We start from the raw sequence: 16,552 nt of genomic DNA on the forward strand, positions 1-16,552 counted from the left end.
TTACTCTTTGTAATAAGTGCCCTGGGATCTTTAATGACCAGAGTGAGTCAGGACCTCGGTTTAACATCTCATCTGAAGGACGGCATCTCCTACAGCACAGTGTCCCTGTCACTGCGCATTTTGTTGGTTTTGATTCGGACCAGAGGGAAGACTGCCCCCTACTGGCCCACCAACACCACTTCCAGCAGCGACTCATTTTCCCGGGAGGTCTCCCATCCAAGTATTAGCCAAGCCCACACCTGCTTAGCTTCCGTCATTCGGCAGAGCCAGGGTACATGTTGGTATGGCTGCCCGCTAAAACGTTGAAATGCAAATTAGGAAGGAACTTTAAACAACGTGAACGGCTTTAAAAAGATGTTTTCAGAAGAGGACACAGATGGAAGGACATTCCCAGATCTCAAGACCTGATTACTGCTAATACTGCTCACACTGCTTAAAAATATACACTTAGAATACTTCATACTTGATTGATTCTTCATACTTCATGCAATACGTCATACTACTGGAGAATGAAGATGAGCATACAAATCTTCTTCCTCACCTATAAATCTCTACATCATCTTCATCACCCTCCTACTTCACTGACTTCCTTCCCCCTACCACAACCCCCCCCCATTACCACCTGCCTCCCTACCCAAAACCTGCCGACACAAACTGTCAATCTGTCCGCCTGTCTGTCTCACCTGTCTCACTCTCAGGGCGGTGTGATCCTGAAGAACTGAGAGTGGAGAGGGAGGAGAGACAAGTGTCTCCTCCCCCACCTCAGCTGGAGGAGGAGCCATTCACAGACATAGAGGCGGAGCTCCTGTGGGAGACCCCACTCCATCCCCCCCGGGGCGACACCCCCCACCGTAGGCCCTATGTGGACAACAGAGAGGGTGGGGCAGGGGAAAGGGCCGCCGGTCTTGCCCGCCGCCACCTCCATGACCCCAGCGGGCTCCGGGTCAGAACAGAGAGGGTGGGTGTCATTCATAGATTTATTTTTAGTTCTTTTACATGAGTGCGGCGTCTTTCTGTCTTCCATGTTGTTTTATGTCCAACATCACATTCTTCTTATTTAAAAAAAGTCTGAACAGTCTACTTCTTCTTCCTCTAGTGTTGGCTGCTCCATTAGGGAGCGCCACAGAGGATCATCCCTTTCCATCTCCTCTTGTCCTGTGCAGCTTCCATCTCTTCCTGTCCTCTACATCTTCCTCTGTCACACCAGCAGTGTGACAGAGGAAGTGCAGTGATGGATGTGCAGAGGACAGACTGGATTATTATAGTGATTGATGTGCAGAGGACAGACTGGATTATTGCAGTGATGGATGTGCAGAGGACAGACTGGATTATTATAGTGATTGATGTGCAGAGGACAGACTGGATTATTACAGTGATGGATGTGCAGAGGACAGACTGGATTATTACAGTGATGGATGTGCAGAGGACAGACTGGATTATTACACTGATGGATGTGCAGAGGACAGACTGGATTATTACAGTGATGGATGTGCAGAGGACAGACTGGATTATTACAGTGATGGATGTGCAGAGGACAGACTGGATTATTACAGTGATGGATGTGCAGAGGACAGACTGGATTATTACAGTGATGGATGTGCAGAGGACAGACTGGTTTATTGCAGTGATGGATGTGCAGAGGACAGACTGGATTATTACAGTGATTATTACGGTGCTGTGAACCCCATCAGTATGTGGTTTTATGAGGATCTGTGCTGTGAACCTCATCAGTATGTGGTTTTATGAAGATGTGTCCTGTGAACCCCATCAGTATGTGGTTTTATGAAGATCTATGCTGTGAACCCCATCAGTATGTGGTTTTATGAAGATGTGTCCTGTGAACCCCATCAGTATGTGGTTTTATGAAGATGTGTCCTGTGAACCCCATCAGTATGTGGTTTTATGAAGATGTGTCCTGTGAACCCCATCAGTATGTGGTTTTATGAAGATGTGTCCTGTAAACCCAGCTGAGGAAATCAACCTTCCTCAGTGTGAACTGATATTTTACTGCTGTGAACCACAGGTCCCTCTGCCCGGAGACAGCTGGACAGCAGACACAGTCGCAACGGTGAGACTGGTGTTAATGCACATCTTTCTGACTGACTCTCTCCATCCTGTCTGCCTCCCTTCTTCCTGTCTGTCTGTCTCTCTCCATCCCACCTGTCTCTCCATCCTGTCTGCCTCCTGTCTTTCTGTCTTCTCTCCATCCTGTCTGCCTCCCTTCCTCCTGTCTGTCTGTCTCTCTCCATCCCACCTGTCTTTCCATCCTGTCTGCCTCCCTTCCTCCTGTCTGTCTGTCTCTCTCCATCCTGTCTGCCTCCCTTCTCCCTGCCTGTCTTTCTGTCTCCATCCCATCTACCTCGCTCCATCCTGTCTGCCTCCCTTCCTCCTGTCTGTCTCTCTCTCTTCATCCTGTCTGCCTCCCTTCTCCCTGCCTGCCTCTCTCTCTCCATCGTGTCTGCCTCCCTTCTCCCTGCCTGTCTGTCTCTCGCCATCCTGTCTGCCTCCCTTCCTCCTGTCTGTCTGTCTCTCGCATCCCATCTACCTCTCTCCATCCTGTCCACCTCCCTTCCTCCTGTCTGTCTGTCTCTCTCCATCCTGTCTGCCTCCCTTTCCCCTGTCAGTCTGCCTCCATTCCGTCTGTCTCTGCCCATCTCTCTCCATCCTGTCTGCCTCCCTCCATCCAATTTGTCTCTCTCCATCCCATCTGCCTGCCTCTATCCTGTCTGTGTCTCTCCATCCCATTTGTCTACCTTCAGCCGATCTGTCTCTCCATCATGTCTCTCTCCACCCCGTCTGCGTCACTCCATCTCGTCTGCTTCCCTCCATCCAATCTGTGTCCCTTCATCATGTATGTCTCTCATCCCATCTGTCTCTCTCCATAATATCTGCCTCCCTTCATCCCATCTGTGTCTGTCCATCCTGTCTGTATCTGTCCATCCTATCTGTCTCTCTCCATCGTGTCTCAGTCTCTAGAAAGCTGGAGATTCTGGCTTACGGTCTGTTGGTTGTGATGTGCTGCTGTCAGTTCCACAGTGTGACTTCTCTGCGTCTGGAGGAGGATTCTGCTCCTGTCAGGTCCATGTGGAGCTGGATGGATCAGAACCAGCATCTGCATGAGGTCTGGGTCACAGATGCCCCCCAAATGGACCACCCGAACCCCGAACACCGACACACACAATGGAAACGCAAGGTAGAAAGACACAAGTCAGGCTTCCGTTAACACCTTTTACTTGAGTGTTTACAATGAACAAGAAGTCGAGTCAGCTTTATTTGTGTTGCCCAATATCCCAAATTACAAGCGTGACCCTCCCACGCGCTACGTCCCCCTGGTGAAACTCCTCACTGTCGGGTGAAAAGAAGCAGCTGGCGACTCCACATGTATGGGAGGAGACATGTGGTAGTCTGCAGCCCTCCCCAGATCAGCAGAGGGGGTGGAGCAGAGACCGGGACGGCTCAGAAGAGTGGGGTAATTGGCCAAATTTCGATTGGGGAGAAAAAGGGGGGAAATTAAAAGAAAAGATGAAGAGTCCCAATTTCAATAAAAAATCCTAAATATCAAAAACTCTTTGCTCCATTGAGGCACAAATCGAAATGACTGCTTATCAAATGTTGTCGCAGGTGTGTTTTCCCGTTTACACTGACGTTAGCTGAAGGCCCGGTGTGTCGAGAGAAAAGGCCCGGTGTGTCGAGAGAAAAGGTTCGGTGTGTCGAGAGAAAAGGTTCGGTGTGTCGAGAGAAAAGGTTCGGTGTGTCGAGAGAAAAGGTTCGGTGTGTCGAGAGAAAAGGTTCGGTGTGTCGAGAGAAAAGGCCCGGTGTGTCGAGAGAAAAGGTTCGGTGTGTCGAGAGAAAAGGTTCGGTGTGTCGAGAGAAAAGGTTCGGTGTGTCGAGAGAAAAGGTTCGGTGTGTCGAGAGAAAAGGTTCGGTGTGTCGAGAGAAAAGGTTCGGTGTGTCGAGAGAAAAGGTTCGGTGTGTCGAGAGAAAAGGTTCGGTGTGTCGAGAGAAAAGGTTCGGTGTGTCGAGAGAAAAGGTTCGGTGTGTCGAGAGAAAAGGCCCGGTGTGTCGAGAGAAAAGGTTCGGTGTGTCGAGAGAAAAGGTTCGGTGTGTCGAGAGAAAAGGTTCGGTGTGTCGAGAGAAAAGGTTCGGTGTGTCGAGAGAAAAGGTTCGGTGTGTCGAGAGAAAAGGTTCGGTGTGTCGAGAGAAAAGGTTCGGTGTGTCGAGAGAAAAGGTTCGGTGTGTCGAGAGAAAAGGTTCGGTGTGTTGAGAGAAAAGGTTCGGTGTGTCGAGAGAAAAGGTTCGGTGTGTTGAGAGAAAGGGCCCGGTGTGTCGAGAGAAAAGGCCCGGTGTGTCGAGAGAAAAGGTTCGGTGTGTCGAGAGAAAAGGTTCGGTGTGTCGAGAGAAAAGGCCCGGTGTGTCGAGAGAAAAGGCCCGGTGTGTCGAGAGAAAAGGTTTGGTGTGTCGAGAGAAAAGGTTCGGTGTGTTGAGAGAAAAGGTTCGGTGTGTCGAGAGAAAAGGTTCGGTGTGTCGAGAGAAAAGGCCCGGTGTGTCGAGAGAAAAGGTTCGGTGTGTCGAGAGAAAAGGTTCGGTGTGTTGAGAGAAAAGGTTCGGTGTGTCGAGAGAAAAGGTTCGGTGTGTCGAGAGAAAAGGTTCGGTGTGTCGAGAGAAAAGGTTCGGTGTGTTGAGAGAAAAGGCCCGGTGTGTCAAGAGAAAAGGTTCGGTGTGTCGAGAGAAAAGGCCCGGTGTGTCGAGAGAAAAGGTTCGGTGTGTCGAGAGAAAAGGTTCGGTGTGTCGAGAGAAAAGGTTCGGTGTGTTGAGAGAAAAGGTTCGGTGTGTCGAGAGAAAAGGTTCGGTGTGTCGAGAGAAAAGGTTCGGTGTGTCGAGAGAAAAGGTTCGGTGTGTCGAGAGAAAAGGTTCGGTGTGTCGAGAGAAAAGGTTCGGTGTGTCGAGAGAAAAGGTTCGGTGTGTCGAGAGAAAAGGTTCGGTGTGTCGAGAGAAAAGGTTCGGTGTGTCGAGAGAAAAGGCCCGGTGTGTCGAGAGAAAAGGTTCGGTGTGTTGAGAGAAAAGGTTCGGTGTGTCGAGAGAAAAGGTTCGGTGTGTCGAGAGAAAAGGTTCGGTGTGTCGAGAGAAAGGGCCCGGTGTGTCGAGAGAAAAGGTTCGGTGTGTCGAGAGAAAGGGCCCGGTGTGTCGAGAGAAAAGGCCCGGTGTGTCGAGAGAAAAGGTTCGGTGTGTTCAGAGCAGGGATAGGCAAAGGAGTTGCACACCTTAGTCTACAAATCAAGGTCCTTAGCAAAGACTATTGGTTGATCTATAGAATCAGGTGTGTAACTGCTTGGTTGGAACAAAGACCTGCACCCACACCGGACCATGTTGCCCATCCCTGGTCTAGAGAAAAAGACTGACTGCTCACATTTGCTACCTGGTGGGTGTTGGTGTGCACTGCAGCTGCTGAGTAAAGCAGTGCCCCCAAGTCTCCCGTTCACATGGCTCAGTCACTGCTGTGGTGCTGGAGTATCTGCACATAAACAGTGCTCATCATTTGACTGTAGTCACTGCCTCGCGGAGCAATGAAGAAACGCGTCTCAGCGGGGATGAGCAGACCCGGAAGTCCATAATTTCCACACTAACTGCATGCAGCTATTAGCGCTGGTGTTTGTGAGCGGGACTTTGCAAGCGGCATCTCAGTAGTATCCGCAAGCAGCAGTATGTCGTGTTTGTTAGTGTGTGAACTGCTGCGCTGATTCATGGCCGACAGAGATACTGTCCTCATGTATGTGATTTTTTATATATATATATATATATATATATATATCTCATCACACACACACTATATATATTTAGTCCCTTCCCTGTGCAGACTACAGTCTTGAGCTGTGCTTCAGGAGATAGCGGGACCTGCCAGTAGCCACTCCTCAAGTCCAAGGAAGAGAACCAGGGGAAGCCAGCCACTAGATCCAGGCATTCATCCACACACCGAAGGGGATAGGAGACCATTGGTGACCAGTCTCCTGTAGTCCACACAGAAGTGCCACTCTCCCCCCTTCTTTGGCACCATGACCAGCGGTGAAGCCCGGGGGCTCTGTTATGCCTGCATGCTGCATTTTTCTAGAGCCTGCTCCACTGTTTCCTGCCGACCTAAGGGAGGTGCCGCGGGTGCTGCTGTATAGGCACGGCATCCCCCGTCTCAATGGAGTGCTGCACAAGAGTGGTGTGTCCCAGCACCTCCTCATCACATGCAAAGCAGTCCTGAAATTCAGTCTGCAGCTGCACCTCCAGGTCAATGGCACTTAACTGCCATCCTCCTCTTCACTGCCCGGTGAGCTTCCACAGCTATCCCCGGGCATGTGGTGCATGCTGGAGGGACATACTGGAGGGACATACTGGAGAAACATACTGGAGGGACACACACACTCACACACACACACACACACACTTTTCAAAACAAAAATCCAAGGCCAACTCAAAATGGCTGCATCACATAAATATTAGTGTATCAAAGATTCACGGAAAAAAATCTAGTTTCACAGAAAGATTATCAACTGGTACAGATACATTATCAACTGGTACACATTGATTATCAACTGGTACAGATACATTATCAACTGGTACACATAGATTATCAACTGGTACACATAGATTATCAACTGGTACAGATACATTATCAACTGGTACAGATACATTATCAACTGGTACACATAGATTATCAACTGGTACACATAGATTATCAACTGGTACACATAGATTATCAACTGGTACAGATACATTATCAACTGGTACACATAGATTATCAACTGGTACAGATACATTATCAACTGGTACAGATACAATATCAACTGGTACACATAGATTATCAACTGGTACAGATAGATTATCAACTGGTACAGATACATTATCAACTGGTACAGATACATTATCAACTGGTACACATAGATTATCAACTGGTACTTCCTGGTTGAAAACAGCTGTTCAAGCAATGGCCTGCAGTGTCCCCGTCCACTCCCTCTACCTATACATACACCCCTCCCCATGCTGCTGGCACCAGGATTCGAGCACACGTCACCTCACATGCAGTCCCCTCTTTAGCATGGCACCAGCACTGCGTTAGCGAAGCAGCAGTTGAGCCCAGTGAAGGCTTGACATGTGTATATACACACCACAGACCGTATAAAAAAGGTGGATGTAGGGTCTGTGACATGTGTACATACACACCACAGACCTTATAAAAGAGGTGGATGTAGGGTCTGTGACATGTGTACATACACACCACAGACCGTATAAAAAAGGTGGATGTAGGGTCTGTGACATGTGTACATACACACCACAGACCGTATAAAAGAGGTGGATGTAGGGTCTGTGACATGTGTACATACACACCACAGACTGTATAAAAGAGGTGGATGTAGGGTCTGTGACATGTGTACATACACACCACAGACCGTATAAAAGAGGTGGATGTAGGGTCTGTGACATGTGTACATACACACCACAGACCGTATAAAAGAGGTGGATGTAGGGTCTGTGACATGTGTATATACACACCACAGACCGTATAAAAAAGGTGGATGTAGGGTCTGTGACATGTGTACATACACACCACAGACCGTATAAAAGAGGTGGATGTAGGGTCTGTGACATGTGTATATACACACCACAGACCGTATAAAAAAGGTGGATGTAGGGTCTGTGACATGTGTACATACACACCACAGACCGTATAAAAGAGGTGGATGTAGGGTCTGTGACATGTGTATATACACACCACAGTCTGTATAAAAAAGGTGGATGTAGGGTCTGTGACGTGTATATACACACCACAGACCGTATAAAAGAGGTGGATGTAGGGTCTGTGACGTGTATGTACACACCACAGTCTGTATAAAAGAGGTGGATGTAGGGTCTGTGACATGTGTACATACACACCACAGACCGTATAAAAGAGGTGGATGTAGGGTCTGTGACATGTGTCTATACACACCACAGACCGTATAAAAGAGGTGGATGTAGGGTCTGTGACATGTGTATATACATACCACAGACCGTATAAAAGAGGTGGATGTAGGGTCTGTGACATGTATATATACACCACAGTCTGTATAAAAGAGGTGGATGTAGGGTCTGTGACATGTGTACATACACACCACAGACCGTATAAAAGAGGTGGATGTAGGGTCTGTGACATGTGTACATACACACCACAGACCGTATAAAAGAGGTGGATGTAGGGTCTGTGACATGTATATACACACCACAGACCGTATAAAAGAGGTGGATGTAGGGTCTGTGACATGTGTACATACACACCACAGACCGTATAAAAGAGGTGGATGTAGGGTCTGTGACATGTGTACATACACACCACAGACCGTATAAAAGAGGTGGATGTAGGGTCTGTGACATGTGTACATACACACCACAGACCGTATAAAAGAGGTGGATGTAGGGTCTGTGACATGTGTACATACACACCACAGACCGTATAAAAGAGGTGGATGTAGGGTCTGTGACATGTGTATATACACACCACAGACCGTATAAAAGAGGTGGATGTAGGGTCTGTGACATGTGTACATACACACCACAGACCGTATAAAAGAGGTGGATGTAGGGTCTGTGACATGTGTACATACACACCACAGTCTGTATAAAAGAGGTGGATGTAGGGTCTGTGACATGTGTACATACACACCACAGTCTGTATAAAAGAGGTGGATGTAGGGTCTGTGACATGTGTACATACACACCACAGACCGTATAAAAGAGGTGGATGTAGGGTCTGTGACATGTGTATATACACACCACAGACCGTATAAAAAAGGTGGATGTAGGGTCTGTGACATGTATACATACACACCACAGACCGTATAAAAGAGGTGGATGTAGGGTCTGTGACATGTGTATATACACACCACAGTCTGTATAAAAAAGGTGGATGTAGGGTCTGTGACATGTGTATATACACACCACAGACCGTATAAAAGAGGTGGATGTAGGGTCTGTGACGTGTATGTACACACCACAGTCTGTATAAAAGAGGTGGATGTAGGGTCTGTGACATGTGTACATACACACCACAGACCGTATAAAAGAGGTGGATGTAGGGTCTGTGACATGTGTCTATACACACCACAGACCGTATAAAAGAGGTGGATGTAGGGTCTGTGACATGTGTATATACATACCACAGACCGTATAAAAGAGGTGGATGTAGGGTCTGTGACATGTATATATACACCACAGTCTGTATAAAAGAGGTGGATGTAGGGTCTGTGACATGTGTACATACACACCACAGACCGTATAAAAGAGGTGGATGTAGGGTCTGTGACATGTGTACATACACACCACAGACCGTATAAAAGAGGTGGATGTAGGGTCTGTGACATGTATATACACACCACAGACCGTATAAAAGAGGTGGATGTAGGGTCTGTGACATGTGTACATACACACCACAGACCGTATAAAAGAGGTGGATGTAGGGTCTGTGACATGTGTACATACACACCACAGACCGTATAAAAGAGGTGGATGTAGGGTCTGTGACATGTGTACATACACACCACAGACCGTATAAAAGAGGTGGATGTAGGGTCTGTGACATGTGTACATACACACCACAGACCGTATAAAAGAGGTGGATGTAGGGTCTGTGACATGTGTATATACACACCACAGACCGTATAAAAGAGGTGGATGTAGGGTCTGTGACATGTGTACATACACACCACAGACCGTATAAAAGAGGTGGATGTAGGGTCTGTGACATGTGTACATACACACCACAGTCTGTATAAAAGAGGTGGATGTAGGGTCTGTGACATGTGTATATACACACCACAGACCGTATAAAAGAGGTGGATGTAGGGTCTGTGACATGTGTACATACACACCACAGACCGTATAAAAGAGGTGGATGTAGGGTCTGTGACATGTGTACATACACACCACAGACCGTATAAAAAAGGTGGATGTAGGGTCTGTGACATGTGTACATACACACCACAGACCGTATATAAAAGGTGGATGTAGGGTCTGTGACATGTGTATATACACACCACAGACCGTATAAAAGAGGTGGATGTAGGGTCTGTGACATGTATATATACACACCACAGACCGTATAAAAGAGGTGGATGTAGGGTCTGTGACATGTGTATATACACACCACAGACCGTATAAAAGAGGTGGATGTAGGGTCTGTGACGTGTACATACACACCACAGACCGTATATAAAAGGTGGATGTAGGGTCTGTGACATGACCCGTTGGCTTCTGAAGGGGCATTTTGAAACCTGAAGTTTGGCCTTACACCTACTGCCTTCTTGTCAGTTGTTGGAGCCAGAAAATGTGAGTTTGGGTAATGGGCTGAGCCTGAGTGGCAGTCAGATGGACAGGCTGGTCCGTCCGTCAGACGTGCCCTCCAGTGTGCTGGCTTTCTCATCTCACTCTTTCTCGCAGAACAAGTGTCAGCTTAGCCTCCCTCCCTGTGTGCCAGACTGGAAATGGCCAGTCGAGACGCCAGCTTCTGATGAGAAAAGATGTTCTGGCTTTGTATGTGAAAGTAGCAGTGGGGAAATCTCTCATTGACTTACATTGGACTCTGTCTCTCTCCAGACAGGGAAGTGGGTCAGTAGTTCCTGTCCTGAAGGTTGGACTCGCTACCGGAGGCGGTGTTACCTCCTGAGTTCAGGCGTGGCGAGCTGGAGCAGCGCTCAGCGGACCTGTTCTCTCATGTGAGCACTTCCTTCCAACCATTCACAGCCACACAGTCAACGGATTGGTTTTAAAAGTGGATTTGAGAGGCCAGCACGTCGACCACATCATGTGTAATCCCAGATTAGACGGTGGGCATATCGTCACCTACTTAAAATAATGGCCTACGTCATATTTTCAAAGAAACAGAATAAACTGAAACAAATATAGAATATAATTGACAGACAGCGTTATTTGTAAGTCAGTAGTCGTATATTGTCATAACCTTTTTGTGTGAAATGAGTAAGAAATGTCATATATTCTATATTTGTTTCGGTTTATTGTTTTTAGAAAAACTTGAAAATAGGACTTAGGCCATTATTTTAAGAAGGTGACGATATGTAATGAAGCCAGCTGTGGGACAGGAGTCACATTTGGATGTTCAAAGCCAAACTCGTGTCATTCATCAGTAAATAGCAGCCTGATATCATAATAATTATATATAGAGCACTTTTGTTAGGGTTAATACTCCTGCCTGTGCCCCTGAGCAAGGCAATGGAAAGAGCTGGAGTTGGTCTGCGGGCGCTGCGCCTGTACAATAGGAGGTGTTACATGCAGGGACACATTCATTGTAGGATTACGATGACAAAATAAAGTGGCTCTTCTTTGCGAGCATGAAGCACAAGGTGCTTTCCAGGGTGAAGACATTCAGTGCATGTTAACCGGGGCTGCAAGGCTGCACCCAGTATGCTGGCAGACAGACTGACGGCCGGGGGCAGGGGCAGGGCAGGGCAGGCAGGACTGTGGGAAACACGGAGAGCCAGGTCTAGACGAGGAAACAGGCAATGTCTCAACAGGAGGCTGGAAGCGCAGGCTGGACTGAGCAGGCGCTACGATCTGGCAAGGCTGGGTATAGAAGGCGTGGGGTTGCTTGGCGTAGATGAGATGCAGGTGGTGGACCTCTGCTCTGCCTGCCACACACCTGCCTCCTATCCTTAAGACACATACACACACAAACATAAAAGTCCTGGGAAGGTGCCAGGGGGCGGCTGTGGCCACCTCCCCCTGGCACCTTGTCAGGATGGAGCTCATGGAAAGCTTGTATCAAATCAAATCAATTCAATTTTATTCGTGTAGCCCAATATCACAAATTACAAATTTGCCTCAGTGGACTTAGCAGCAACACTGTGCTTAGACCCCCTCATCGGATAAGGAACAATTCCCTAAAAAAAAACCTTTAACAGGTAGAAAAAATGTATGAGCGGGGGGGGGGATTCAGGATGTGATGACAAGGGACCCAGCAGCCTCAGGACAGTACCCCTCCCAATCCACTGGGTACTGCAGACGGCGGCCCCGACTGCATATCTCCAGAAGCTGCCAGATGGTATATGCTGGGCCATCACCTACCATGCGTGGAGGAGCCACTGCTGGGGGGACAAGGGACTATTGAGGACAGACGTCAGATGGGAGACATGGAACGTGGGGTACACCTGAAGGGAGGCCGGGAACTTGAGCTGTACTGCCACTGGATTAATGTCTTGTCCACTGGGAAAGGACCTATGAAGCAGGCTTCTTGGATTCCCCCTTCAGTGGCAGGTCCTTGGTGGAAAGCCACACCTCTTGACCAGGGACAGGGGCAGGAGCTGGGGTGACAGTTAACCTGGGACCGGGTGGAGGCACAGAGCAGGGCAGTGTGGACCTGGTTCCAGACATGCCGGCAGCTTAGTAGGTGGGCCTGCACCAATGGCACTGCGACTTCACGCTCCTGGGCAGGGAGCAGGGGAGGTTGGTAGCCCAGTGCGCACTCTAAGGGGGACATCCCCAATGAGGCACTGAGTTGGGCGTACTCAACCCAAGTCAGGTGCTGGCTCCGGGAGGACATGTTGAAGGTGGCTATACAACACAGCGTGGCCTCTAGCTCCTGGTTGACACACTCAGTCTGGCCCTTGGACTAGGGTTGGTATCTGAAGGACAGACTCACGGTGGCACCCAGGGCAGAGCAGAATTGAATGACCTCCACACTCGGGATATGAGTTGGGGGCCTCTGTCTGAAACTATGTCCACTGGGATACCATGCAGGCGGAAGATGTGTTGAACCAGGACTTCCATCGGTGGTCTCCCTGTAGGACGGGAGCTTTGGAAGAGGGACGAAATGCACTGACTCGGAGAAATTGTCAGCTAAGGTGAGGATGGCCGTGTGGCCATGAGACGGGGGCAGGCCAGTGACAAAGTCCAGGGCAATGTGCGACTAGGGACAGGCGAATTTACCCCAGGCACAGATTGAGCATGCCGCGATGAAGCCCTGTGCATCCTTTTCCATAGATGGCCACCAAAGGAAAGAGGGGGGCCAATCCAGGAGGGCAGGCCAACTTGCTGGAGTGGCCCCACTGGAGAACGTCAGAGCGGAAAGCATGAGGGACGAACAGTGATGGCAGGTCTGCCGCTGGGATCTGGCTGGGTCTCCTGGGCTTGGCAGATGTGGAACTCGAGTTCCCAAGAAATAGCCACGATACATGAGGGGGGCAGGACGGGTTCAGGTTGTTGACAGGTGTTGTCCATGATGAACTGCCGGGAGAGAGCGTTGGGGCTTGATATTTGGACCCTGGACGATAAGTTTATTTAAAATTAAACCGGCCAAAGAATAATGCCCACCTGGCGTCCCTGGAATTCAGGCATTTGGCCGTCTGACTATAGGCCAAGTTCTTGTGGTCGGTCCAGACAATAAAGGGGTGCCACTCCTCCAGTGCCATCTTCACTGCCAGGAGTTCCCGGTTCCCAATGTCATGTTCCTCTCTGTGAGGGACAGTTTATGAGGGGAAAAAAAACAAAACACAAGGGGGGTGAAGTTTATGATCAGCAGGCGGGCGCGGGGAAAGAACGGCACCTACTGATAAGGGTCCGCCTCCGCTACAAATTGCAGTTCCAGGTCCGGCTGGGTGAGCATCGGGGTTGTGGTGAAACACCGCTTCAGCTCCTGGAATGCTGACTCCGGGGTCCCCTAAGAGCAGCGTGGTAGTGGGGGTGAGGGCCGTGAGGGGGGCTACAGCTCCTGATGAAGCAGCGATAAAAATTAGCGGACCCCAAGAACCGTTGCAGTTGCAGGAGCCGCTACTACTGCTGTGATTTTGGCAGGGTCCACCTGCACCTGTCCCTGAGAAATGTAGCAGGGCATCTGGGTAGCGTAACTATCTATTCTGTAGCCCACTGACACGGATCGCCTGTTCGAATCCCTGTGTTGCCTCTGGCTTAGTCGGGAGTCCCTGCGGACACAATTGGCCATATCTGCAGGTGGGAAGCCGGATGTGGGTATGTGTCCTATTAGCTGCACTAGCGCCTCCTCTGGTCGGTCGGGGCACCTGTTCGGGGGGGGGGGGGGGGCTGGGGGAATAGCGTGATCCTCCCACGCACTACGTCCCCCCTGGTGAAACTCCTCACTGTCAGGTGAAAAGAAGCGGCTGGTGACTCCACATGTATCGGAGGCGGCACGTGGTAGTCTGCAGCCCTCCCCGGATCAGCAGAGGGGGTGGAGCAGAGACCGGGACAGCTCGGAAGAGTGGGGTAATTGGCCGGGTGCAATTGGGGAGAAAAAGGGGGAAAAAATCCCCCCCCCCAAAATACAAGTAACATAGTGCATATATACGGTACATACACAGACTGCCCCCCCCCCCACACACACACATACACACAGGCTGAAGATGTTGTTCAGAAAGTGGATGGATCAGGTCAGAGCTGTGGAATCAGATGTGAGGACTTTACATAGTTAAGATAAGACTTGGCAGAACTGTAAAGAACAATACCTTTGACTTCCATGAGCTGAGTCGAGGAAGCTAAAATGTAAAACAAGTCACATGATGTGGGTGCGGCGTTTAACGCCAATATTTTTGCCGTCAAAATGTGTCTACTGTCATCAGGAAAATCAGTCTGCAGTGTAGGATTAATGAGTCTGTCTCGCTCACCTTTGTCTACACTTGTGTACCACCACCTGCATGACATAGAGCCCTTGGGTGATGTCGGTAGATGTGATTAGACTGTCCACTTTTTGACTCGGCCCACCGTTTTGAATCTGCTCAGTCTGAGTGGGGGTCAGACCAACTCTCCCGAGAAAGACTAATGTGATTAGTTCCTAAGACTGATTTGGCTCCTGAGGCAAACTAGACTATATTCTACCTATCGTTGACAAGACTGTTGTTGTTTTTTAACATTCTTCAGGTTTGACAGCAATCTGACCAGTGTTCATTCCAGAAAAGACTTGGCCTGGTTGTGGAGATTCGCAGCGAGGAAGCCATTTTGGATTGGTAAGGGCCACATTCCATTCAGACAGCTTTCCCGTTCTTCCTCTTTCCTTTACCCCATTCGTACCATCTCCGCTGTCCCCAGGTCTGTCTGGAGGGCCTGGCCGCTGGGTGTGGGCCGACGGTCAGCTCGTCTCGTTCTCCAGATTAAGAGAGGAACACCTGCGGCTCCAGACTGAGCTAGGTTCTGCTGGGACCAGCTGTGTGTTGGTTCAGAGCCCCAGAACGTGGATACCACACGGCTGTTCCATAGAATCTGAACACAGATCCATCTGCTCAGTGCCCGCTCACACCAACTGAGAGGACAACAGCAGGACTGGAGTGATGAACCCATGTAATGGATTAAAGTTAGTAGTGATACCCACATAGTCATGACCAGCTTGTTACAAAATGGATTACTGATGGATTTCTGTCAGTCAGAAGGATCTCAGTTCCTGAGCTGGGTTTGGTTTAACGTCATATTTAGTGATCCAGTCCAGCGGGGATTTTAATACTCTCAGACAGGCTTCATGGGGTTTGGTTAGGGTTAATGTTAGGAGTCATTTCTTCATCTTCAGAATCATCATTTGATTTGTTATAACTGTTTTAGTGCCCCCTCTGAACACAGACAATTCTCAGCAGGTTGACTTCACAAGACTCTTTATTCATAGCTAGCTAGCTTGCTAGCTAGCAGGATGTTGCTAGGCAAGTTCAAAAATAGACCAGCTGATGATGACAATTCATTGACTGTCCATCAAGTCAGAGTATTACATGATGTCGTTTATTAGAAGAATCTGATTGGTTTTCTGAAACAGTTTAATGATGTTGACAGCATGGAGGGCAGTTTCTCAACAGGCTTTGGCTACATTGTCACTACAGAAGTGGTGTTAATATTTTGGCTAACCTAATATTAATAATATTAATAAACCTAATACTGAAAATACCACCAGGTGATCTTTATTGGACTGGATCTTAATTGGTACAACATGAGTTACCAAACTGCCTTTGATCCGCTGAGTCCGTCTCCGACCCAGCTTCTTCTTCAGCACCTCCACACCTGATGGTATTAATAAAAATAGAAAAAAGAAACACTTACCTGCTCCCTATACATTGCCTTTGTGCACTGCCTGTTATCGGACTTGAACCTAGTTTTTTGGTTCTTACTTGTGTTATCGCCTCCTGACTAGATGCTTGCTTGTGTTGTGTTAACTCTCAGATGCATGTCGCTTTGCATAAAAGCGTGTGAGCGTGTGTAAATGAAACTGTAACATTGTGACACACGCTGCTGTGTGTACATGATATATACTTTAGTTGTAATATTTGATTAAAATAAACAGCTGCTACAAGAAACAACGTTCTTGGCCAGTAGTACTGCTGCCGGTGTCCACTCAGCAGCCTCGCCAGTTTTTAGTCATGTGACATCACCACATGTCATGTGATGTGACCACATGGTGCGCCATTTGAGAGGCTTGGGACACGCAAGCAACCCACAAAGATTTACTTTACTTGCCTGAGAGGAACTCCAGGTTTTACTCACAACCAGACAACCCACAAAGATTTACGTTACTTACCTGAGAGGAACTCCAGGTTTT

The 16,552-nt window shown here is 48.6% G+C and overlaps 1 protein-coding gene across 1 annotated transcript in view; it reads left to right on the forward strand.

The window, feature by feature from the left end:
- The window catches only part of frem1b (Fras1 related extracellular matrix 1b), a 133,846-nt gene extending 117,545 nt beyond the window's left edge, over positions 1 to 16,301 (forward strand). The window contains exons 30-34 of the mRNA XM_056276936.1: positions 699 to 943; positions 3,029 to 3,193; positions 10,612 to 10,730; positions 14,899 to 14,984; positions 15,067 to 16,301. Of these exons, the coding sequence (XP_056132911.1) occupies positions 699 to 943; positions 3,029 to 3,193; positions 10,612 to 10,730; positions 14,899 to 14,984; positions 15,067 to 15,281 (830 nt within the window). The 3' untranslated portion in view covers positions 15,282 to 16,301. The remainder of the gene's footprint in view (positions 1 to 698; positions 944 to 3,028; positions 3,194 to 10,611; positions 10,731 to 14,898; positions 14,985 to 15,066) is intronic.
- The last annotated feature ends 251 nt before the right edge of the window (positions 16,302 to 16,552 follow it).

Source organism: Lampris incognitus, chromosome 3 (genome assembly GCF_029633865.1).
Source record: "Lampris incognitus isolate fLamInc1 chromosome 3, fLamInc1.hap2, whole genome shotgun sequence".
Taxonomy (NCBI): Eukaryota; Metazoa; Chordata; class Actinopteri; order Lampriformes; family Lampridae; genus Lampris; species Lampris incognitus.